Source organism: Bradysia coprophila, unplaced genomic scaffold (genome assembly GCF_014529535.1).
Source record: "Bradysia coprophila strain Holo2 unplaced genomic scaffold, BU_Bcop_v1 contig_94, whole genome shotgun sequence".
NCBI lineage: Eukaryota > Metazoa > Arthropoda > Insecta > Diptera > Sciaridae > Bradysia > Bradysia coprophila.
The window spans coordinates 7828644-7853281 of NW_023504022.1; the positions used below are offsets into that span (position 1 = coordinate 7828644).

At 36.7% G+C, this 24638-nt stretch overlaps 3 protein-coding genes and 1 long non-coding RNA gene across 5 annotated transcripts in view; 2 read left to right on the top strand and 2 right to left on the bottom strand.

Moving 5' to 3' along the window:
* Nucleotides 1-312: 312 nt before the first annotated feature.
* On the top strand, nt 313-13929 carry LOC119085234. Its single transcript, XR_005089257.1, has 3 exons — nt 313-444; nt 8740-8742; nt 13899-13929. It is a non-coding gene; the product is annotated as an uncharacterized LOC119085234 (long non-coding RNA).
* LOC119085226 (putative helicase mov-10-B.1) lies at nt 1105-4968 on the top strand. The gene is made up of 9 exons (XM_037195539.1): nt 1105-1862; nt 2157-2341; nt 2405-2579; nt 2635-3070; nt 3131-3529; nt 3599-3886; nt 4011-4110; nt 4171-4444; nt 4644-4968. Exons 1-9 carry the CDS (start codon nt 1221-1223, stop codon nt 4836-4838), a joined length of 2694 nt encoding a protein of 897 aa, XP_037051434.1. The 5' UTR covers nt 1105-1220; the 3' UTR covers nt 4839-4968.
* LOC119085229 (protein real-time) lies at nt 10054-23329 on the bottom strand. 2 transcript variants are annotated; one of them, XM_037195541.1, is made up of 8 exons: nt 23109-23322; nt 14802-16020; nt 14620-14741; nt 14381-14452; nt 11858-12122; nt 11688-11788; nt 10520-11477; nt 10054-10265 (listed from the first exon to the last, which is right to left on the bottom strand). In XM_037195541.1, the coding sequence occupies exons 1-7, from the start codon at nt 23169-23171 to the stop codon at nt 11301-11303; spliced, it is 2019 nt and encodes a 672-aa protein (XP_037051436.1). In that variant the 5' UTR covers nt 23172-23322; the 3' UTR covers nt 10054-10265; nt 10520-11300. The 2 variants fall into 2 exon arrangements, with proteins under 2 accessions (XP_037051436.1, XP_037051437.1); XM_037195542.1 differs by lacking the exon at nt 14381-14452 and having other exon boundaries at nt 23109-23329.
* A 360-nt stretch (nt 23330-23689) lies between these two features.
* The window catches only part of LOC119085236 (zinc finger protein 99), a 52085-nt gene continuing 51136 nt past the window's right edge, over nt 23690-24638 (bottom strand). Inside the window, exons 6-7 of the mRNA XM_037195549.1 lie at nt 23969-24134; nt 23690-23882 (exon numbers count right to left, since the gene is read on the bottom strand). Coding sequence (XP_037051444.1) covers nt 23721-23882; nt 23969-24134 — 328 coding nt within the window. The 3' untranslated portion in view covers nt 23690-23720. The remainder of the gene's footprint in view (nt 23883-23968; nt 24135-24638) is intronic.

Sequence of the window (24638 nt, forward strand, 5' to 3'; positions counted from 1 at the left end):
AAATATGGTCCCGCCATCAGTTTGTGTAAAATTCACATTTCGTACAATTTTACGTAGAGATTTTCACTAACACATGTAGGCGTTGAAAATTTTGATAGTTGTCAGTTTTGTATTTTCCAAAACGCGTAACACTATTTTGAAATTCTTGCTCGAGTTTATTAGTTTGTTGATTTGTAGTTTTCCTTCAAATGAGACTGAAGCCCGATATTGGCCCAATATTGTGTTTGTTGATATCGGTAGTAACTGTATGTCAAAGATTCTCAAATTGTTTAAAAAAAAAAAATTAAAAAAACCTTCTAGTAGGCACATTTAAATTTTTTGCGCTAATTTGCCCACCAATTAGTAGGGAAAAACTCACAATATCAAATATTACGTATTTCATGTACACCACAAATTTTACGTAATTCTGTTCGTAATTTCCTCTCTAGGTATGATTACTCTAAGGTTTTAACTCATACAACGAAAACATGTCATCTATCTGTATAACAGAACGCAGTGCCTACTGTGATTTCATCAGCCTCCAAATATTTTCTAAAATTGTGCTAGTAGCTGTGCACAGAGGCATCTAAAGTTTGCAAATTTTGCATATTATGATGCTGAGTGGCGTAATGGTTATTTATGAAACAGGAATCGTATGAAGGTATTTTATCGCACTAGATGTTGATTGTCAACCCGAGGCGAAGCCGAGGTTGACAAGACATCGTGTGCGATAAAATACCAGCATACGATTCATGTTTCATACAACGTTTTATGCAATTCAGTGAGCGAATTCCACAAGACTACAAAACAAACCACAAAAACAAAATTTTCACTAAAAAAACGGAAACTGAAATTGACATCTACTGAAAAACGTGTTACAACTGTTGCAAAACCAGTTGTTCTAACAGTATTCATAACAGTTGTTATAACATTTGATGAATATATGATTATGATCGTGTCGATGTATTTTGGGTGCGATAAATTTTTTTTCGCACTCATTTAGCGTGCGATAAATTTTTTTTCGCACTGATTTTTGGATGAAATAAAACTGGTTCATATGAATTGCATAAATAACTATTACGGTTCTTGTAGCATAAAACACTACCAGTACTTCAAACACATGACACAACCACATGACAGTCGACGACGTGCTGCAGAATTCTAAGTATATGAAGACGTGATTTCCAAAGTTTCGACTGTTGTGCTTGAAAATTGGGGAATTTCTGTTTTTTACGTTTGTCATGGATGAAAAACAAAGAGTGATATCTGCACTGCGTGTACTGTTAGTTCGCAGCAGTAGAAAAGACGCAATAGCATTGCATGAACTCAAACACGATTACTGTGTACTGGAATGCACAAAGGAAATACCTTGTTTCGAGCACAAAGATGTGACTGACTTTCTGATTTCGAGCGGTGCCTTTAATGTGAAAGTAGACACCACTGGCTTAGTCACCGTTCGCGGAAAACCCAAGTCATTAGGGTCGCATCTTCAGAAGCTGGCGGCAGACCAGAAATTGTGCTCATCGGTAAACGCTGTTAAAGCATTAATTTGTCAAGACAAGAAGCAGGAACATTCATCAGTTGACGAAATGGAGATGACACAACGTAATGACTCAGCGAAAACCACACCTTGTTTGGCTGCAGAAATGAACATTGAAGTGAACCCAAGAGTCAAATTGCCGGATGACACATCAGAACCATCCACAGTGTTTACGTTCAGTGAATTAAGTGAACAGCTGAATGGCTTCGTCAACACACAGAACGAATCTGATCAAGAACAATCTGCAACGAGTGCAATCAAAACGTCCGAGGAAACTGTGGCGAGTAGTTATCATAAGATACGTACGACAGATGCCGGTGAACATATGGATGGATCGTCACAGGTAAGAAATAAATTACGAGTAAAAAAGACGCAAATCCTAAAAGCAAATGGTGAAGTGACGGTATAAGGTTCCACGGTTGGTAACGTGAAATCAGGACAATTTCACAGTAACCTCGTGTTGTGATTGGATGTATTTTCAAAAAAGAAAATGAGAGACTTAGTGGACGAAGCTAACCGTGTAAGACAACTCCTCACGAAAAGTAAGGGTAGCTCACGAACCCTACCGAAACCAAATTTTGTCCTAAACAATCAACTAATTCACGATCACCAACCTTATCGATATCCATCTTCACAGGACAAATACCCCGAATATAACGATGTTACTCCAGTCGAATGTGCCAATCTTGTTGTTTCCGCTGTTAAACCAGTGCCGGAATCTTACCTGGAAATGTTGCAATTTATGACCCATCAAATGCCGAACCGAATTTTAGAGATCGAACGCAATGACAACATCTCATCGCAATCCATCGAATGGATAAAGTAAAATACGGTTGGGGGTAACGAAGGACCGTTAAAAATAAACTTTGCGGTTTCGGTTTTCAGGTCGTGGCTCGTACAAAAGGAACATTTTAGAGTTTCCGAAAGCATTTACATCGAAGCATTCAGAATGATGATATTCTTCGAAGCGGCAGTTGAAGCAATCGAAGTGGAGGCACACAATTTTCCGGCAGTCGAGTTAGTTCCTATCGATAACCACGAATTCTATTTCAATATTTCGGTTAGTCATTTGTAATAGTCAGACGATGAACATGCGTAACAATTTCCATTTTTAGGCCAATTGCGATAAGCTCGCTAAAATATTGGCTGCAATCGACGACAATCAGTTGGCCCGTTTCATGTTGCTGCCATCAAGTACACTTCTTCCATTTTTGCAAGGAAGAATAATGAGACGGGCGGCGAATAAGATTTTCGTGAGAATATTCTTTCCGCAGGATTGGCGCTGTGGTGTGAAATACGCAATCCACTTCGAGGTCAATCAATTAAATTACCAGATCCAGCACAGTGCATTGGATTTCATCGAAATGCACCGACTATTTCCCATTTTAATCAACAATCCGTTGTATCGTCGTCAGAGTTCGGATGCGTCAGTTAACCAGGGTACTGATCGATTCACACGAACTGACTTGAATCCTGAGCAGAGACAAGCAATCGAATTCATAATTGGCGGAAGTTACAATCCACTTCCTTATTTGCTGTACGGACCGCCCGGTAAGATTCTGCTGCATTTGTTGCTGATGGGCCAATTTGCATTTTGAATCAATTTTTTAGGGACCGGCAAAACAAAGACCATTGTGGCTGCAATCGAGACCATCGTCCGGACGACGTCAAAGAATATTTTAGTTTGTGCCCATTCAAATGCGGCATGCAATGAAATTACGGAACGTTTAGCCAAAGTGTTGTCCGACACCGAAATGCTGCGCATGCTTTCGGTGAGCCATGATAAGGCTGACATCAGCTCAACGATTAAGCCATTCTGCAATTTGTTCGACGGCAGACTGAACTATCCGGAACTGAGTTACTTGTACAAATTTCGCGTACTAATTTGTACCCTCTCCGTGTCGGGATGTTTGGTCAGAGCTTACAAGTCGGATCCGAAACACTTCAGCTACGTTTTCATCGATGAATGTGCAAACGCATGTGAAACAATGACTCTGGTTCCTATCGCTGGTACATCGCCCAGTCGTTTTTTCCTTTTCTCTAATTTACTGAAACGGAAACCATTTTAACGTTTCCCAGGCTTGTGCACATCCAAGAATAAGGTTCATGCGAATATTGTCCTGATTGGAGACCCTAAGCAGCTGGACGCGGTTACCAGATCGGATTGGTCGACTCAGTTGGGATTTAAAACGTCTTGGTTTGAGCGATTGTTCGACATGGCTCTGTACCAGCGACATCCGGAAAGTGGACAATTTAATGCGAATTATATCACCCAACTGACGCGGAATTATCGGTCGCATGCGGCAATATTGAGAATTCCAAATGAAATTTTCTACGACAACTCATTGGAAGCTGTTACTGAGCCGGGTGAGACAATCTATTCTCTAACTAGTATGCTGGATAGAGAACTCCATCAAGACTGTTCTGATTCTTCCGTTACAACGCTACAACCAGGAATTCCATGTAAACGTTTTTCATTTCTTATGTGCAGGTCTCATCAATCTGGACGTGCATGGTCTGCAATCGAAAAATTTTCCGATAATTTTCCAATCGGTTCATGGATTTTGTAACAAACCCGGCGACAGTACAAGGTTAGTTGGATTGTTCGTGTTGGTAAATGTAAATTTGCTTTCATCTCGATGTGTTTTCAGCTTGTTTAACTCAGCCGAAGTGAATCATGTGATGGATTTCGTTGAGTTGCTGATGCAACCTGAAAAGCACAACTTAAACCAATGCGATATCGGAATTGTGTCGCCATACCGGCTTCAGTGCAACATGATTCGAAAGCGGTGTCACCAAAATGGCTACAGACACATTACAATCGGATCGACAGAACAGTTTCAAGGCCAAGAGCGAAAGGTTATGATCATGTCAACTGTACGGAGTGGCAGCGGTAATTTGGGAGATTTTGTGAAGAATCCTCAGGTGTGTGTCGTCATTTATATCGCGTTAAACTCAAGACAGGACTGGTATGGCTCAGGCAAAGGTGGGAAGCGGATTGAAAAATGTATTTTTGAATTTGACAAATTTTTAGCGATCCAAAATAGCCAGCACGCCAGTCCACTCCTTTAAATTCAAAATGTTTTCATTGACAGTGCCAATTTCGGTCACATTTTTCTTCCAGAGATTCAACGTGATGATTACGAGAGCGAAAAGCCTCTTGATTGTTGTAGGAAATCCGCACTTACTTTCGCAAGATAAAAATTGGTCGAAATTCATCCATTTCTGCCTTCGGAACGGCGCTTTGATTCAGGACAGCAATAACGTTTTTCTACCAGAAAAAGATAACGATGCCGCTGAATCTTCTGACAACCATTGATATGTGACCTGCACATAAATTTTTGTATTTTTGATTATTATTCGACGACTGAACTAAAGTTATTACCAAAAAATTATTTTGTATTGAAAGTTCTTCCGTTCGTGCCATAGCATGATATTGCAAATAAATACAAACAATTTTAGCAATTTGTTGATTAATAGCCAGCCCCTGACACTATTCATGCTATTCTTCATTTTTTAAATGCTGCTATTCACAAAGTGTCCAGCCCGTGATTAATAGGTTCAAGTAGTCAGTCGGAAATTTTTGGGATTTTTCGTAATTTCCAATTAACTCCAAAAAGTTCTGAAAAATACCTGATCTGTCCCTGGTCAAGGTAAAATTTAGGCATGAGCGATAATGATAATGATTACTTTTTGTAATCGATAATTATCAAAAAAATATCGATAATCGATAATTATTGATATTTTGATAATTATCAAGATATCGATAATTCGATATATCGATATTTCGGTCCGAATTTTCAGAAAAATGTCAAAATATCGATATTTTGATAATTATCGATAATTATTAAATTATCGATAACGATATGATTGATATTATCGATAATTTTGAACGTCTCCCATCCCTAGTAAAATTATACTGGATGGACAGGATCTTTAGAATTCGAAAATTGAAAGTTGCAGCTTAAACCTTAAACATTAGGCTCTAAGTCATTCCAAAGTAGCCCGAAAGACAAGTAAGACACAATGAATTTGACTTAAAAAATTTCTAAATTTTCTTACTGAACCTCGAACACCTTAGTGTCCATGACCTGTCTGAAAGAGCTGTGGTTTTCAGGTGGAAATTTTTTCATCCTTTTACATCGGGTAATAGGAGGTCGACTCCGTTCAAATTTTAGGGGATTGTACCACCCATTTTTCAAACAGCTCTTCCACAAAACGACAATTCCAAGAGTGGCGAGACATACCTCGTTGAACTCGTAATGAAGGAAAAAATCCGGATGGCATGGCTAGCCAGTTGTTCGAAGAGCAATGAACCCTTTGCACCCTTTGAATCCTTTAGTCTACATTTGGGCGGAAAAATATTCTTTTTTTGATGATTTCTCTGAACCAAACTCTTTTTTTTTGTTTTAAGTAAAACCTTTATAACACTCAACAATGTGTTTATTTTAAAGGACAAATTGGTTTGTGGGTGACAACTTATCCCACTTGGAGAAACCTGTGGGAAAAGTTGTCACCCACAAACCAATTTTCCTTTAAAAGTAACACATTGGTGCGTGCCTCGTACTTGCTTTCTGATCATATCCTTTCATGAGAATCCTTTTTGAAAAATGTACGACCGCAACAACGACCACGAATGTGTTCAGCCAACTCCGGTGCCCAGTGCCTATATTCGCGAAAATGTTTTCACAAATTTTCTCAAATTTTCGCGATTTTCTCAAATTTTCACAAAAAATCTTTTGCGAAAATTCACGAAAATTTGATAAATTCGTGAAAATTTGAGAAAGTTCGTGAAAATATTTTCGCGAATGTAGGCACTGCCGGTGCCTCTTAACGAAATTTTCATAAACTGCTCAGTTTTCTCAGGGCTGGTCAAACTGCTACAGCCAAATCTATTTTACTTACAGCACCCTGTGAATGTTATTTTCGCAAGGGACACACCGTTAACACTTGCGATAATTTTCGCAGGGATTATAGCCATTGCCTTCAGCTCCTTCCCTCTCGGCAAAATAAAAAATCTCCAAACAAAACGTAATCTACTATTCTTTTGAAAGCTAACACATTCGTGGTCGTTATTGCAGTCGTACATTTTTGAAAAAGGATTCTGGTGGAAATATGTCATCAAAAGTAAACTAAAATCCAGCACTTGAAAACGCATCGATGCTTCTTACGAGTGATATCGTCAAAACATCGAACAAAATCAAACATTATGGGATATGGGGTCACAGATATTATTGACTTATAGCTCATTCGATTCGTTGAACTTTTGCGAATAAAACGTAGTACTACGTTTGGTGAACTTTTTTTTGGTTGTCGATGCTTGTGGTCATGAAACAAGGGTCTGCCAAAAGGGACCCAAAATCGTTTTCTCGCGATTAGTCGAGCCTAGCCTTGTAAGCCTTGAAGAGACGCACATTTTGAGTATACACACCCACCAGGTCCATGTTGACCTGTTGGTGATATCAATCAATTTAGGTGAAAATATAGGTGATTTTCCTGAGTCCCTGACCGGCTGCAGTGACATAAGTCCGAGACATGGTATGTATGGTGAGAGAGCATAGTCTTTGTAGTACCATAACATGTAAAAACATCCTTGGATAAGTTTCACTGCAAAGGGTTGGAGCGACTTTAGCCCGTGTTAAAAATCGGCGGCGGAAGATGGCTTGCGAAAGTTTTGGTTTTAATACAGTTTGGGAGAATTTTGCAGCAATTTTTTTCGTTGGCTTACAAAATTGTGTACGCACCTGTCGACTGGTAGAGGGCAGTACAATAACAAAAGAGGACCTAGATTAATTTCATTTCAGCTGGCGATCGCGTGCCTACCAAAAATTCCGAATATGAAATATTAGTCCTTTATTGGTTGAACAAATTTTGTGTGGAATCATTTGAAATCCAAAACTAGTCCCAAATCAGTAAACCTAACGATATTCATTTTTCTTCTACTATATTTTAATTTTGTTATTCATCCGGCTGAGCCGGCTAGCCGCCATAAATATCATACTAGCCGGCCGCCGAAGGGTGTCGGCTACGTTTTAGCCGCCAACTGTCCATCGGCTGAACGGCGCAGTGCTCTAACGGGAATAAAAAATAGCATCTCACCGTCTCTCTGGTACCATTGAGAAATCCTGAAACGATGAAGTTAAACAACCGCTTATTTACAAAACAAAACGTAAACACTTTATTCATTGTAAGTGGTTCAGCTGTGTCTTAAATACAAGTAATGAAACATTCATATACGTAATTTATGTACCTTGTAATACTGGTTGATGTAAACTTCAATTAATTTTACGCATTTAAATCTAGGAGCACATCGCACTCGTTCAACTATACAATTGGTTAGCGAACCGGTGAAAGCAATTCGAAATAAATTTTTGGGCCTAATTATATTAAACGTTTCTAATTCATTTTGAATTGCAACGGTTCGCAATTTGAACACTCGCGTAGTAGCTTGCTTTGCTGTTGTATCATTTTCGATTAGGATCTATTTTATTGGCTCTTAAATAGAATTTTTTTTATTTATTTTAACCAGTTTCACAAATAAGTTTCATCTTAAAATTACGTAAAGTTTTTAAAACCGAAATTTGTTTTCCTTTTAGTACAATTCGTTTCTTTGTTTGTTGTAAGTAGGTATTGTTCGTATGCCTTATATGGTTGAATTTTAAATCCTAGGATTGCCGACTACAAACTACTAATTGAGATTTATTAATGGCATTGTGAGTTTCTTTTCATAGTTTTGTTTTCAAATAAATTTTTGATTTTTTTTAACATGGTGCTCTACAAACGTATTATGAGATTCTCACAATTTTCATCACTTGGTTGCAGTTTTCCAATTTGTTTTTTTTTAATATAATTTATGCTTAATGATTAATGAAATATAGCTTGTACCGTCATATCAGATTCATTTACATTTAAATTTTTTAATTGTTACACAAAGTGGCAAACGAATGGTTGCATATTTAGATTTTAGGTGTCATTCACAAAGTACGCACGAGAAAAATAAAAATTTCAGTTTCACAGGTAGGATGTCCACGCAAAAATAATACGGAAAAAATGGTCGAGGTTATACTAATGTTTTGAATCAGGGTCGGTTTTTTGGAATTTTATTCTTAAAAATTCCATAAAATTACTGAAAAACTTCTGAAAATCAAGGTTCTGAAAGAACAGGTTAAGACATCCACGAGGGCGGGTGACACCGAAATCGATACACACACTCGGTACAGATTGTGTGTGAAATCAACTTGAAGAAAATGTTTTTCAGGAAAATTCGGAATTTTGTTTTTGTTACGTTGCCTTTTTGTCACCGCCTTCGTGATCAACTCAGAGTTGTCTTAACCTGGTTCTTTCAGAACCTTGGTCTTTACCTGGTTCTTTCAGAACCTTGCTAAAAATTTCTTAATTTGTAAATTTGGGAATTTTTTAAGAATTTTATGGAACTTTTAAGAATTAAATTCCGGAAAATAGGCCCTTCTTTAGATAGACGCCTCGTATCTCTATAAAGCGTGCGTAATTTGTGAATATCACCCCTTAGACATTTTAGCAGAGATTATTTTTGAGAAAACATTTTTCCATATTTTCCTAAATTTCTGCACATTTTCCAGAATTTTCCTACATTTTTCCAAATTTTAAGAAAAATATTCCAGAAAATGTGGGAAAATTCAAGATTTAAGGAAACCTTTTTCCCAAAAACAGCCACTGCAATTTATTTTTCACAATTACTACACTAGATATTTTGGAATCCTTACAATTGAATAATATATTTGTATTCACAACTCTTTCTATCATTTTGTTATCAAGTTTTGTCTTTTCATTGAAAATACACCACGTAGTTCTATAGTATAAGTATGGTCAAAAGGCAAGGATTGATATCTTTTAAGAGATTCTTTAACCACTCACCGACGGCAGCCATATCACCACATATTACTTTATTTGATCTACGTGTTTTCAAATGATTCAAACTGAATCTTTTACTTCATTAGTCTTAACACTTTGTCTGTAGGTCATCCCCAAGTCACTGTCACGGTAATTTCAAAAGTACCCTCACTTTAGATTCATTAAATTTTTCGTTCATTCCCGGCACGTGGATGGCACTTTAACCGTACTTGAAGATGATCTATATAAGAGCACATTTTGACCATCGTCTGTCCTTTATTTTGTTTGCCGTCACTGTCGACAACAGATGATATGGCCGTCAGTAGAAGGGTTATAGATATTTTTTCATATATAAGTGTGGAAGATAAACAATTTCCATTTTGTGGATAACTTGTGGGTTTTTGTTATAAGCAAATGTAAAATAGAAACATTGACATTTCATTATCCGAATGCAAATAGGTAAAATATTCGGTTTTGTTAGAGAAGGGCCGTATAGAGTCTTCGATTTCAAATTGCAGCATTAAATTATTTCAAATAATTTGCAATAATATTACAATCATTCAATCATTGTATAAGGGAACGTTAGTGAACTGGATTTTACTAATTTATAACAGCTGGACAAATTCATGTCTAAATTTCACTGGCGTCCACTGTATAATGTCACCAAAGCTTTGTGTTAGCTTTTCAATTCTGCAAATTCAGTTTGGTTTAAATAGTAGAAAGATGGCAAAACTATGTGACCACAAAGTGCGACATGCCTAACACATATTTTAAGAATTTTTAGCATGGTTGTAAAGACGGTGATTTTATACAATATTTGACGAGGATGATGATGACAAAATAATGGAATCTAATTTATGTAGACGTAAATACAGGACTATTTTTAAGATGTCGTTTTTAGGATTTTTAAGATGTTTTTCTACATTTTTCCACGTTTTCCCGAATTTTCCTAAATCTTTCCAAATTTTCCAAAAAAAAATTTTTGGTAGAATTACGTCAAATGTGGAAAAATTGAAGAAAATGTTTTTCAAAAAATAGTCACACAGAAAAGTGCAGTCAGAAGCAATAAATCAATAACACGGAATTTGTGAATGAAGTGTCATAGAGGAACGGACTGAAGTTGGTTCGAACGAATCAATATAATCCATAGGCTCTTGAAGATTTTAGAGAAATCAATTCTGTTCAGCGTCAGGCTCAGAGGTAGAACGTTAGTACAAACAAGGCACAAATCAAATCAAATTTGTAAAGAGACGGCGTGAGAGTCGTTAAATCAGAAAATCGATTTGTTCTCTTACGTTTGGCCTTTTTTCACTTCAAAACGTTTCCATTTTTCGTGCGATTGTTTTTGTTGCATTCTTTGATTGTTTTCATTTTTTTTTGTGGATTTTACATGCGTTTATGTGAGTGAATTATACTTGCACATCTATGATAATATACATCTAAGTCTGCTACAGGATATCAATCAACCTTATCTACTAACAATTTTGTCTTAAAAATTAATTATCTTCTCGCCTATGTACCAACACCGTCCACATAAACCCCTACTTTGTCTCGCCTTATATAAAGCCTTTTTGTGTCAACCTTTTTTTACTATTTTTCTATTCTATTTTGGCGAGCAATAATAACCATATTCACTGTCAGTGCACACCATTGTTTCATCTAATTACCACACTTTCTTTTACTATTACATAATTTAAATATCAATTAGAAATCTAATGAAACTTCGAGTTTTATCACAAAATCCAAGCCAGAGAAATAAAAAAATTGAATTCCCCACTTTTCCACCTCAAAAGAAAAATTATTTCGTGAGATTTTCCAGTAAATGCACATCTCCCCGCTTAAGGTATTACGTTTAACTTAAGTAGTAATTATTGTACTAAATTCTGATAAATTAATTTGTAAAACTCTACAATCATCGCGAATTCAAGCTCATTACCGATATGCCAGATTGTAGACTGGACATTGATCCTTTGTAATTGGCCGAGCTAAGTATTTCATGGAAGTACATTAGCTGAGCCGGATTGTCACAACTGGGCGGACAGATCCATTGTAGAACATAATGTCCGGTGTGATTCATTACGTGTGAACCCTGTAAACGAAAGATGTCATTGAACCACAGGCCACAATTTTCATTTAAAGTTCGGAAATTTTGTTTTACGAATTGCAATTTTCTTAGAACTTAGGGGCTGTCCACAAAAGACGTCCGTACATTTTTGGGTGTTTTTGACATCCTTTACCCTAAATCTGGACGTCTTTTATGGACAACCTCTTAAACTAAACACTAAAACTCTGCACTTACCTGAACGCTTTCTTTGGCATGGCATACAAGCGATGGTTCAACTCTAAAATAATTTTTATCTAATTCGAAACCAGTCCAGTCGAATACAGACATAGATGCATCTGCAAAGAATTTTCCTTTGATTAGCTTCATAATCCTAAAAAATTGATATTCTCAAAGCTTGAACCTACCACTAATGGTCGACATTGGCACGACAGTTGTCCGATAAACCGTAAAATGTAGATGACTTTTGACGGAATCAAAGTCCCATGTCAGAACACTCTTCGGATCGTTATTCGTTATCACAACCTCATGAATATGTCCGGGTTTCAGATCGACGGATGTGTAAAGACTGCCATTATTTGAGCCGACGACGGGTGCATCATTGTCGGCATCTTCATCACTCATTGATTTGTACAGGGTTTTCGGTACGAGGCCACCTTCGTGAACGAGAGACTAAAAGGCAGAAAGCACCAAAATGAGAAATTTCATTTTTGTGATGTCGGACGTACATACGTCAATCAAAGCTAAACTAGTGCTGAATACTTCAAGTAATTAGATTTCAGAGTGCCGCAAATTAAAAATAAATTTTTGTCAATTCGTTCTTGTTGAACGACTACAATTTATGTCTCGGTGCAGTTGATTTTGATGAGATTACACAAAAAAGCAGCTCTCCGATGATGGGTATACATGTTGTGATGATGTGAAAATGCATATTGACAAATTCTAATGCACTTCGAGTCATCAATGACGGAATGGACATACATTTCCTTAGTAGAGAGTGGATATGAAACACAACGACAACGTAGGCAGAACCAACTGTGTTCTGAATTTATAGGCAACATAAACTTAAAACGGAATTGACACACAGATAAACCTGTGCGATTGGAGCCCTTGCCTTATTACCTCCCCAATTCTCTTGTTTTCCCTAGTAATGTAATAAGGCATTTTCGAGCCTAGAGAAGTCAAAAGCATGTAAAAGACGGTACAAGACTATTTAAGAGAAGTTTCTTTGTAAACTGTTGGTCCCTAAAACGTTTCTCGGCGTACATACAAGAACGTTTTCAGTCGGTTATTTCACTTGTTAAGTACAATAAAGACAAAGGCGACTCGTAGAGCGCTGAATAATGTCTTCTTATATAGCACAAGGAAGCACTGTAAAACTGGCATAGCAAAAGATTTTGTGTTTTTGGAAAATAAAAATCTTTTTGCAATAATCATTGACTGATTAGTGACAACCGGCCATTTCATTATAGAGTAAGTACATTCAAGTCGTATACTACAACAGGTGAGTAACACAACATGTTAAAAACATATAGACTAAAAGAAGTAATAGATTCGACGTTGGCAATACAGATGATATGAAATCTGGAGGATGAAAGACAACTAAGAAGTTTCAGTAGTGAAAATTTCGACAATTCTGCAACAATTATTGGGAACTTTGTAAAAAAGAATTAAGGGAGTATGTATACTACAGCTTCTTATCCACCCTTCTAACCTGGCATAAATTTCAGAACTGTGTACCGGACAGTCAAACTATAAACAGTTCACACTTCCTTTGCCACGAACTTTGCTTAAAATGCAACAAAAACGTCTATAGTCGACGTCAGTGAACTTTAGACATGAATTTACAAACAAAACGGTTCATACGTCTCAATACGGTTATACCAATACCACATGCGTACGTGTAAATATTTCACCCGGAGAGGGATTACGACATCAGTTCTCTTTTCTATATTCAATCAAAACTCTACCGATAGAGAACGATTCACTATCTCATTGAAAGATGTCGCTGCAACAAAGCCAAAGTCATCAGAAAAATAATTAATTTTTTACTCGACGGATTTTAGTCAAATAAAATGCCATCGTGTAGCACATGACCTCAGAACTCTGGCACTGCAATTATTTTTTAAATCGGCTCTATATCCGCTTGGCGATAAGAGTCTTAAAAAAGGATGTGATGTAACGGTAGCAAACGTTTTCTCAGACCCTTATCTCCAAGCCGATATAGGGCCGATTGAAAAACTGATTACTGTTGCGGAGTCTTGAGATCATGTGATACACGATGGCATTTTATTTGACTAAAATCAGTCGAGCAATTTTTTTTTCCTGATGGCATTGGTTTTGTTGCAGCGACATCTTTCAATGAGATAGTGAATCGTTCTCTATCGGTAGAGTTTTGATTGAATATAGAAAAGAGAACTGATGTCGTAATCCCTTTTCCGGATAAAGAAGTCTAAGCACTTTTGTTTGTATGAGTCGACCAAGTGAAAAACAGCTTAATTGTCTAAATTTCACTTACGTCCACTGTAACTAAAAATAGTAAAAATAATCACGCATCAACAGGTGGATGTGAATCAACAGTGGACCATTTCCTCGAAAGAATTCAGACGTACACATACACATACAAATCAGTTCATAATTTTTTTGATGAATGAGTGGGCAAAAACACGTCTCAAACACACGATTTTCCTACGTTTTTCCAACAAACAAACAAAAAAAAAACACAACGAAATAAGAACAGAAAACTATTTTTAAGCGGATTTACTTATGAATTTTGCTTGTGACAATTGTGTTGATATATTTGCTGATTCGACGTATTGGCGAGCATAGTAAATGAGATCAGCCACAAAACAGTTTTATTTTTCTAGCAATATTGATGATGTGTGAGAAGTGATTCAAGTTTTAAAATCATCAACAATTTTATTCCTTACGCATTGGCATGATAGAAAATAACAGCGCGTGAAGTAATGCGCTGGAACCGTTGGATCCGTTGGTAGGTTCGGCTAATAAATAAATTATCGTTTCTTAATCAACAAGGATTTTTGTTTTGTTTAAATTACGCCTGCTTTCATTCCAGTGCAATGTAAAATCTAATTTAACTTAATGTTGGCGACTAGCGATTTTTCTAAAAAAAAACTTTTTTTCTCCCAACCATTCCTACAGCACTTACCTCACATGGCCCACCTAAGAAGTCTAGTATAGCTTCTGAGTCAATGTACACTTCAAGTCCATCTTTCATATGCAAGCAATCTGGACCACCATAAAATAAGAACTTCGATCGAGTATAGTCATCTGAAGCAAAGTTTATGCCAATTAACATCACGAACAAATCATAAATTAACTTCAAATTACCAATGAAGGCGCTGACAATTGTCCACGCAATAGGAAAAACACGCGGTGCTCGTACCACAAACACTCGACCGAGAGTTTCCGGATAATGCATTTCTACCGTTTCGATAATTCGCAGCAACGCCTTAACGCCCGGGCGCCACAGATGTCGCATCGATAAACCGTCCAAGTCGACAAGGAGACACCAGCTCAAAACAGGTTTGTCGTTTGATTTGTTTGCAGCTTGAATTAGTTGAAGTCCCTCCTCGCAAATGTACAGCGTCAGTTTGAGTAGACCCTCTTCACCGATAGACTTTAGTAAGCCTTTAACATCCATATGTCCCAGGCGGAGTATGAATATGGGGCGACCGTCTTTGTCGCATTGGTGCCATCCACCGGGAAAATGTTTCACAACCACCGACGGTTTTTTGTATTCACTTAAGATCTGATCGATGCAATTTTCTTCGCGCCACTTAAGAGATTCTTGCAACATTTGACTTGCTTTCTCGACACTGAAGTCTCTGGCCCTCAGAAACCGTAACATCGTCTGATAGTCTGGTATTTTAGTTAGATTAGCCTCTTTAAATATTTCCCTTAATTCTAATAGTTTTGATTCCTGCAACGGTTCCAATTCCCCTAAATTTTTACTAATATATTCCCCGTCAAGCATATCCTCGTATTCAGCAATGGATGGTTTGCGCGAACTCAAATTTGATGCTTGCACATCGATGACCACATCATTTTCACTTGTCTCGCATGATTGCCATCGTTCAGCTGACGTTATGCCATCCTTTTTCAATTCCTCGATGAAAAATTCGATGATTTCTTTGCCCTTCAACGTTGTCTGAGTGTACTGCTTCATACCCATTTTCTCCATCGAATGCTCGAAGCCGAAAAAATTCTTTATATCCAATGTAGCCGTCTGATCGAAACAGGTCCAGTCCGGATTTTCCGGATGCGCATAGTATCGACATCGCTCAAATATTTCGATGCGTGACGAATAGGTTTCATTGACCGCTTCAATGTTCAATGATCGGGCACGCATGTCCAGAAAATTGTTCTGTATGAAGTACACCACATCCAGACCGATCAGTTTTTTGAACAAATACGGCGCCTCGACGGCCAGTTTACAGCGACGGCTAGTGTTGCGAATAGCACCATTTTCTTTGACCTCGTCCGAAACGATTTGACAGTCGAGCACTATTGGCATTTGTAAACATGTTGGAAATCGGCGTTCGTATGCCTAAAATAAGACAAAAGACACATCAAATCACTGGAATCTTTTTGAATTGCACGTGATCCCCATAAAGGGGATACGAATAAATATTGCACACGGTTGGTTTGAAACGAGATTAAATAGGGACCGCCGACCACCAATAATTTTTTTTTTCATATTTATAATGAGTGATGGACAAGAACATCACACAGGAAAAAATTAGCCCGAACCCCTGAGCCGTTTCTGAGAACCAGTGGATGCGCTACCACAAGCAGACAGACACAGCCTGATCACAAATTTTAATGGGGATCGGTAGAGGGAAAAATTCTAAGATATACTGTGTAAAAAATATTTCCTTCGATCATCTGCTCTCGGAGCAATAACTGTTGAAAGTCAAAATTTCACCATTTTCGAAGAGTGATATATCTTTGACAACGTTTCCGCGCCAGCCAGTGCAAATTGATTCTAGACGCGGTTAATAAGCTCTTTCAAATGGCGAAAAAAAAATTTGAAAATGTTCTTTTAAGTTACATTTTCAGAGAAGTTAATTTTTCCGCTACCCTCGGTGAAATTTGGCCACTTTTGTACCTTTCTGGTAGCCTTATTTCAAACTTATTTGCCCTTAATATTGTAGCCTGAGGAATAAGCTTTTCAACGATACCAAACATGCCATACTTGATCCACAACAAGTACTGATGATGATTCAGTTTTCAATTGAAGTAAGTCTACTCGAAAATCCGGAGCCCTCGAAAACGAAATTATTAAATTTCAAGATAATATTACAATTGAATGTCTTTTACTCAATTACATGTATGGTACAGACTCAGAGAGTCATTAAAGTCCACTACTTTTCAAAAAAATCCATCACTCATTATAAATATGAAAAAAAATTATTGGTGGTCGGCGGTCCCTATTTAATCTCGTTTCAAACCAACCGTGATGCAGTCAAACATTTCTGCAGTCTAGCTGAGATGTGTACTTATTTCACAAACAGTCTTGAAGGTGAAGACTGTTTATCAGGGACGATTTTCACTTATCGAGAACTGGGAGAATTTTCTTGAATTTTCAGGAACCAATTTCAAGAAAGTTAGTCCTGCTATTTATGGGATAAGAGTACATCTCAGCTAGACTTTAGAATGTATTGTTTGGGAACGCAAACAATTTTAAGAAGCAGAAAGTCGATGGGGACCATCCTAAACAGACCTTTGAAGCTCCTAACATAAAGAGGGATTCTGAAAGAGTAACTACCGAGATTGGTCGCATTTTCCAGCAGACTTTTTTTTGTATGTGTCCTGAGATGTATGAAGCCAAAACTGCCTTCTCGATTTCTGGTCATCTCGCACTAGCCACACAAGCATTTTTTGACGATAGTTATGGCTTGTAAAGATTCTTTCAGGGTACACATACAAAAGTCTGCTGGAAAATATGTCCGATTGCGGTAGGTATACCACGTTTTCAAAAGAATATCTCAAATTCAGATTCTCATAGCGAATCGTTCTGATCGCTCTAGTGCCAAATTCATTTAGATTCGCTCTATCTTTAATTGCTAAATTGACTAGTCAATAGAAAAAAAATGTTTCGAGTTCCGCAGTTTTATTTTGGGCGGATTATTTGATGAAAAACAAATTCGTTTATCGTTCAAATTACTGTACGCTTGTGTTCGCACACAGTTGTCTGCACTTAGCAGCGATAACCCAACCACATTTTTTGTTGTTTAAACATAATAATAATAAAAGACTTTCAATTTGCACAGCAATTTTTCGCTAAAAACGAATCATTTAAACATTTTCGTCTGCTTGTTTATTGATCAACATTTTGACCTTAAACACCCATATTAGAACGCAGATAGAATATGCATGAAAAAGCAGAAAAATCTGTCCATCTACTATATTAACACGAGCAGTGCTAATTTTATTATTGTTGATAAACTGAAACGCTCTTTCAATAAACCAATAACTAGGGGCGACCTTAAACATTCAATGAATCAAAAAAAAATTTGAATTGAAACACTAGACGAATATTTTATTGTATTTTATCAATCACATGGTTTTATTAGACGTTAAATAAGCAAAATCAATATTATTTCAATATAATGAATGAAACCGAACCAATTACAAATGAATAAAATGATATATGGGATTGTTAAAAAATTGATTTATTCGGCGTAGTTTCAATATGAACAAGAAACACTTTTTAGCCTCTGCTGTTCTGTATATCAACGAAAATTTCCTATATAACATAACACGAGTCGTGATTATATAAGTGACGCATAAGTGGTGCCTATTATTATTTACTTTGGGAAAAAAACAACCTATAGCTAACCAGACTATATACGTAACAACATGGATGATAAACAAGGACGTGACCAGAGGAAATTAATATTTTATTTCAAAGTTCAAAGTGAAATTGTGGATTTGTGATTTCTTTTCTGTGTGGGATTGTTTACAGTTCATATGACGGTTTTTTTTCGGGGGTTTCTTGAACTTTGTAAATAGAATAATTATTGTTATATAGTTCAACGTCAAGTCAAGGTGAACTTAATAGAATTGACAACAATTGTGTGTCTGACAATGAATCTTTAGTTAGGAGAAATGTTTGGTTCGTAATACCAATCACAGTCAAAAGTTGAAGAAGATTGGAAAAGAAATGGTAAATAGTCCAGTGGTTGAACGAGTCACCACTTTTCCTATTGAGAAAGTATCTGCGAATTACAATTACCAATCAGTGCTCATTACTGCTATGAGGGATTCTTTTGAAAAACAGCCTACCGAAATCGGACGCATTTTCCAGCGGACTTTTTTATATGTGCTTAGAAAGGTATTCGACCCTAGAAGCAAAAACCACTTTCAAAAAAATTCTTCGAAGTTTGTGTAGCTGGTGAAAGGTGAGCAAATACCGAGAAATTGCAATTTTATTACAAAAATTTCTCCAGTTACACGAGCCGTACAGGGTCGTGTGGGGTGTCATTAGAAAGGTAATCGCAAGTACTATTGAGCCGAACAGGGACTTATTGTGTTTAAAATTCATTGACACTGAAACATGTCCAGTTAAAGTTTTCAACCGAAGAGCTACACTGTTCTTACTGAAATTTCTAGAGGTACACAAAACGTACATGGTCGTTTGGGGTATTATGTGGTTTGGATGCATCTACGATGAAATAGAAGTTGAAATGTTTAGGTGTACATATTTCATCATAGATGCATTCAAACTTCATAAGACCCTATTTGGCCCAAAAACACATTAAATTACCTGTCAAATGACACCCTACACGACCATGTACGTTTTGTGTAACTCGAGAAATTTCAGTAAAAACAGTGTACATACAAACTGCACATATTTCAGTGTCGATGAATTTTAAACCCAATAAGTCCCTATTCGGCTCAATAGTACGTGTGATTACCTTTCTAATGACACCCCACACGACCCTGTACGGCTCGTGTAACTGGAGAAATTTTTGTAAGAAAAGTGCAAGTTTCCGGTTTTTGATCACCTTTCACCAGCCATGCAAACTTCGAAGAAATTTTTTGAAAGTGGTTTTGGCTTTTAGGGTCGAATACCTTTCTAGGCACATATCAAAAAGTCCACTGGAAAATGCGTCCGATTTCGGTAGGCTGTTTTTCAAAAGAATCCCTCCTCGAGAACAGATAAATCAAGATAAACAAATTTGCCCTAGAGTAATAACATCTAGATTATTGTTCTAGGCAGATAAAATCTGTTACTTCATAAGTTTTAACAAGTATTTCACTGCTCCTTAGCATTAACGTAGAAGATATTCAAATGATGGCAAAATATTATGTTTTTGTCGTAAAGCCAGATGACTTGTTTTCGTCGTATGAGTTAAAACATTCATTGAAAACGAACATAACTAACGCCTACAAATTTGACGCTTCTGAATTCAGCATTAATGCTAGGAGAAGTGCTATGATTTCGCTGTATGCAAGATAATGCAAATTTATTCTTGGCGACGCTGTCGATAAAATCTGTTATTCGATCGAATAGGTTAAACGATTGATACCAGGAAGGTAGTCTGCGAATATTTTCTCTAACTTTGTAGAAACGGCTGGTCATCTTCTATCGATGACTACGACAATAATAAGTTTTATCTACCTAGGTGAAATAATAGTAGTGAAAAAGTGCTATTATTTCGTCGTCGGTAGATAAAATGTGTATTCACCTCTGTCCAAGTGTTTATTTAGACACTTGGGGTTATACCATTCGCCTTCGGCTCATGCAATAACTCCCCAAGTGTCAAAATAAACATGTGGACAGAGGTGAATAATCTACTATTAAGCTATGTGAAGTGGTCTCACATTTAGTGAACCGTGTGATAAAAGTGTTGAAGTGATAGAATTTGCAAATGAAGTATCAGATTTAATGTAGCGAGGCATCACACAAAAACGGTAATAATTGACCCAAATTTGTTAGCCCGTCGCGTTTTCTGGGACACAGTGAAATGAAGCATTAATATTGAAGTATAAGTTAACTTGGAAATATGTTTTCTAAATCTATGACTTTTCCGAACGTTGAAAATTTAATTGCTTCGAAGAGTGTTACAATGTAAAACAATAATAACAAGTACGGGTAACTGGGATACAAACTTTCCATCAGACTTGAGCTCAAACTTAACAAACTTGGTATTTAAGTTCCAAGTAAATTACTATGACATATACTATACAACATATACTATACATACATCCTACACATCATGTATCGTTCGTCTTCCTTAATAGTATTCCAATTCTTCCATAATTAATCGAAAGAATACTGAATAATTAAAGACGCTGGAACTGAGTAAAATGTAAATGTACACACAATCGTAAATCATACACAATAACGAGAAGGCAAATAAAAACGGTTTTCCAGTTTAATTAGTGTGCTAGAATAACAATTCCTTTTGAAAATTAATATATTTCGGTCGTAAATTATGTATACACTACATACCAGCCAACATTCTATCCGACATTTTTTTCGGTGTCTGTTTAATTTAAATTTCTATTTTTGAGCGAAACAATAATCGAATTCCAATTTGAAGAAACGACTGTCCCAACGTATTTTATTTCTCCGTATATTTTCCATCAGACAGACACACAGCTTATTATGTTATGATCGACAGTCGACCTTCCAACTGGAAAATGACATTGAACATTGTATCACTGACAAAATTAACGAAGTTGATAATCTTTCCGAAAAATTTCTATAATTCTTCCGCAAAGTTTTTAATAAACAAATTGAAAGGTCAATCTTATCATCATCATTTTTTAAAGAAATTTGATTATTTAGTGGCGTGTCGTCGAACTTTTTAATCTATTAACACAATCCAACATTTCTCTGCTGAGATAAACTGAGAGATTTTCGAGAAAACAAAAAGATTTGCTAACTGTTGCGCAGTGTTCGCCATTTAAGATGCAATATTGGGTGATTTGGAGTAAAGAATCTATCGACATGGAAATTAGGGTGTTTCTCAGACGCACTCTAGATCCCTTGTTAATTAATTTATTGAGCCGGGCCAACGAAAAACTGGTACAAATAAAGGTATTTCATCAACAAGGGTCACAAAAGCAGCTGGTTACATTGGACGCTGCGAAAGTAATTCATTACGTAAGGTTATAATTTTGTGATAAAAGCAAACTCACAAGTGATTTTTTGGGAAACAAGCTTCTGTAATGGTTCGACAAATGTAGAGTTTCTATATCCGAGCCGGTGGCGAAGTATACAGCTCCACTTGTCGAAAAACAGTTAGCGAAGCAAGTTGCTCCAAAACACACGAGGGAGTTTGCGAGTACCATAAACCTGTTTCCGAATTAATGAAGTACGTAACAGCATCCAATGCATTCTGGTTTATCGCTAACCCCATGCGAAAGTTGACTATCACGTATAGGAATTCACGAAAAGTGAAGCGAAAATATTCATCATGTAATGGACCGTTTTCACAGGGGGCAAATTGCTATGTAATAGTCAACTCTCGCATAGGACAGGCAGTAAAGGAGTTTAACAAGGGGTCTAGACTGTGTAACAAACATCCGGTAAACATGAACTGATACCTTTATACGCCCAAAAGAATAGCAAAATATTTTTTTCAGAAGTATCTGATGGGCTTACGATAGTAAGAGAACTAGCTGTATTTGAGAAACACCCTAATGGAAATATTCCCAAGAATAAAATTATATTTTATCCAAGTTTGAAGTACATGGTCCGCTATCCTCCCTGCTTCATTCACTTCTAAAATTCCAAACATTACCAAAAGGTCAACTTTTACCATAAGTTTGCTCTCACGGAAGTATAATCCAAGACCCATTATAGCATCAATTAAAAAATGTTGGAAACCGTCAGGTGATTAAGCGATACAAGACAAACTGGATATAAGAAATCCGACAGCAGCTAGCAACACGAAAATAAGTCTCGATAGTCTCATAATTATGCGTTTTGTTTCATTGTCGAATTGAGAATTGAATTCTGTGCGATAACAACACCGAGAAAATGACACACCCGCGAAAACTGCGCTCCAAAGACAAAAGATTCTGAACTGTACGTCGTTTCAAAAGGTGTTGTTGATGTATTTCACCAGCAAACCGCTTTTGAATTGAATAATTCATTCAAGGTTTCGCAACAAGTTGATTATTTATGCAGAAACTCGAGTTGGACCGATTAATAACCTACATTATTCTACATTCATTGGATGCACAAATGCATCGGATATGTGTACGTAAAACGGTGTTACATAAAGGCTTTGTTTTCATGAAAACATCAAATTTGTTTTCAAAATATCTGCATAAGTCTTGAACTTGTTTTGCGTATGGATGAGCTTTACTTTCACAATATTGACCTAATGAAAATAAAAAATGGACGAAGAAAAACATAACACGTATACTGTGCCTTACTCAGCAATAATATCGATTGAATCTCTGTGGATATTCTACATTATTTCCGGATCTTGATTTCAATAAGAACGAAAAGTGAGGAACACAAATCTAGCACATGAAATGTTCAACTAATGAACCATTTATATATAAAAGGACGTTGAAATTTTCAACCACCATTTCCTCCGCGATTTTTTTTACGAAGATAGGAAAGCAAAATGAATTTTAACTAAATAATATAAAAACCTTCACTCTCACCTTCATAACCAACTCGAAGGGGTATTTGTATACACGAACGGGTGACTGATATTTTTGCACCATTTTTTTTTTGTAGGCGAAAACACTCAAATGTTAAAAATAAATCGAAAGGAAAATGCACACAATAACTTTTTCACAAATTTTCATTGAGAACCATCATAAACAACCAAAATAATAGATGTATCAGTTTAGCTGTTGAAGCAAGGAATGAATGAATGCGTATTGAGAACTATAATAAATTTTGTGAAACGAATTTTCGGCTCTTCAACATTCTCTCTCTTTCGTTACAATTCGTTGCCAACTTCACGGTTATTGTGGTCGGACTGTTTTTGTCGGTAACATTTTCATTTGATGATTCTATTCGAATATAGGGGGCCCTAGTTACACCGTCTCATACATCGTATAGTAATTCTAAAAAGTATCGAAAGGTAATAGCGGCTGTCTGTGTGTTTCCACCCTACCAAACCAAATGTATGTTGAATCGTCGTTCGTTCTCCTAGTATTTAGCATAGTCTGCTTCCTAATGCTGTACATAGATTTCAGCCGATCAAACTTAAACACAAAGTGAAAGACAAATCTATTTTTCAATCATTTTATATGTAACAGTTTACACTAGACGAGCAGGTGATCTTCCTTTGAAGAATCATAATGGACGTTGAACATGTGAACCTTATACTCTTTTAACAGATTGGTGGCGAAAGTGCACAACTTGCATTCGTAGATGTGTCGTCCAGGATGCTTTTTCGTGGAAAGAACATGTTTCCTCAGGTTTTCCTAGAAATTTTGAAAAAGAAAAATATTTAGATGGAAAACGCAAGTTGATGGACAAGTCCGGCAATACTCTACAGGCCAATTCTTACCGAATTATTTGACGAGTATTCACAATAAGGACATTTGTACGGTTTGATTTTCTCATGGATCCGATAGTGACGCTTAAGATGTCCTGATACTTTCGTATTGAAGGGACATTGTGAACACTGGTAGATCTTTCGCTGTTCATTTGCTGGATTGTGCATTTTCGAGTGCCTGAAAGGGAGACGTAATTTTGATTTTAAATTCGAGTTAATGTTAGTTCTAAAAAGGACTACAAAAGCACTCGATTAAAGCCAAATAGTATTTTTCGTACCAAGACAGGAAACGACGATTTTTTAGCACCAGAAGCGAAGAGAGAAAACACATCAATTTACTTGAAAAAATTCAAACTTCACATTCATGGAAAAATTCGTCGCACTTTTTCTCAGTCCAATATAAAAAATACTATTCGCACCACGGACTAAAAGTCTTTTTTAGCGTATTAGATTCCAGACCTCGCCTTCGGCTCTGTCTGGAAACTTCTCACACGCTAAAAAAGACTTTTAGTCCTAGGTACGAAATGTACTATTCTACCCCTCGATATATCGTTCGGGAAAACCTGACATTTCATAACAAAAAATCATGGCAAAATATGTCGTATTTCAGTTGTCCGGTGCACAAAAAATATTTTTTGCGATTTCGCGAAGTGTGAAGGTTGCAGTCGGAGCTGAAGGCAAG

Excerpts from the sequence above, each read along its gene's own strand:
- LOC119085226 (XM_037195539.1), top strand. The coding sequence starts at position 1,221 with ATGGATGAAAAACAAAGAGTGATATCTGCACTGCGTGTACTGTTAGTT. Across the intron at positions 1,863-2,156 it reads ATATGGATGGATCGTCACAG|GACAAATACCCCGAATATAA; the intron begins GTAAGAAATAAA and ends CCATCTTCACAG. Across the intron at positions 3,887-4,010 it reads GGAAGCTGTTACTGAGCCGG|GTCTCATCAATCTGGACGTG; the intron begins GTGAGACAATCT and ends TCTTATGTGCAG.
- LOC119085229 (XM_037195541.1), bottom strand. The coding sequence starts at position 23,171 with ATGGTGCAAAAATATCAGTCACCCGTTCGTGTATACAAATACCCCTTC. Across the intron at positions 14,453-14,619 it reads TCTTAGGTGGGCCATGTGAG|CCGAACCTACCAACGGATCC; the intron begins GTAAGTGCTGTA and ends TTTATTTATTAG. Across the intron at positions 12,123-14,380 it reads ATTTTCTATCATGCCAATGC|TCTCTCGTTCACGAAGGTGG; the intron begins GTAAGGAATAAA and ends TCTGCCTTTTAG.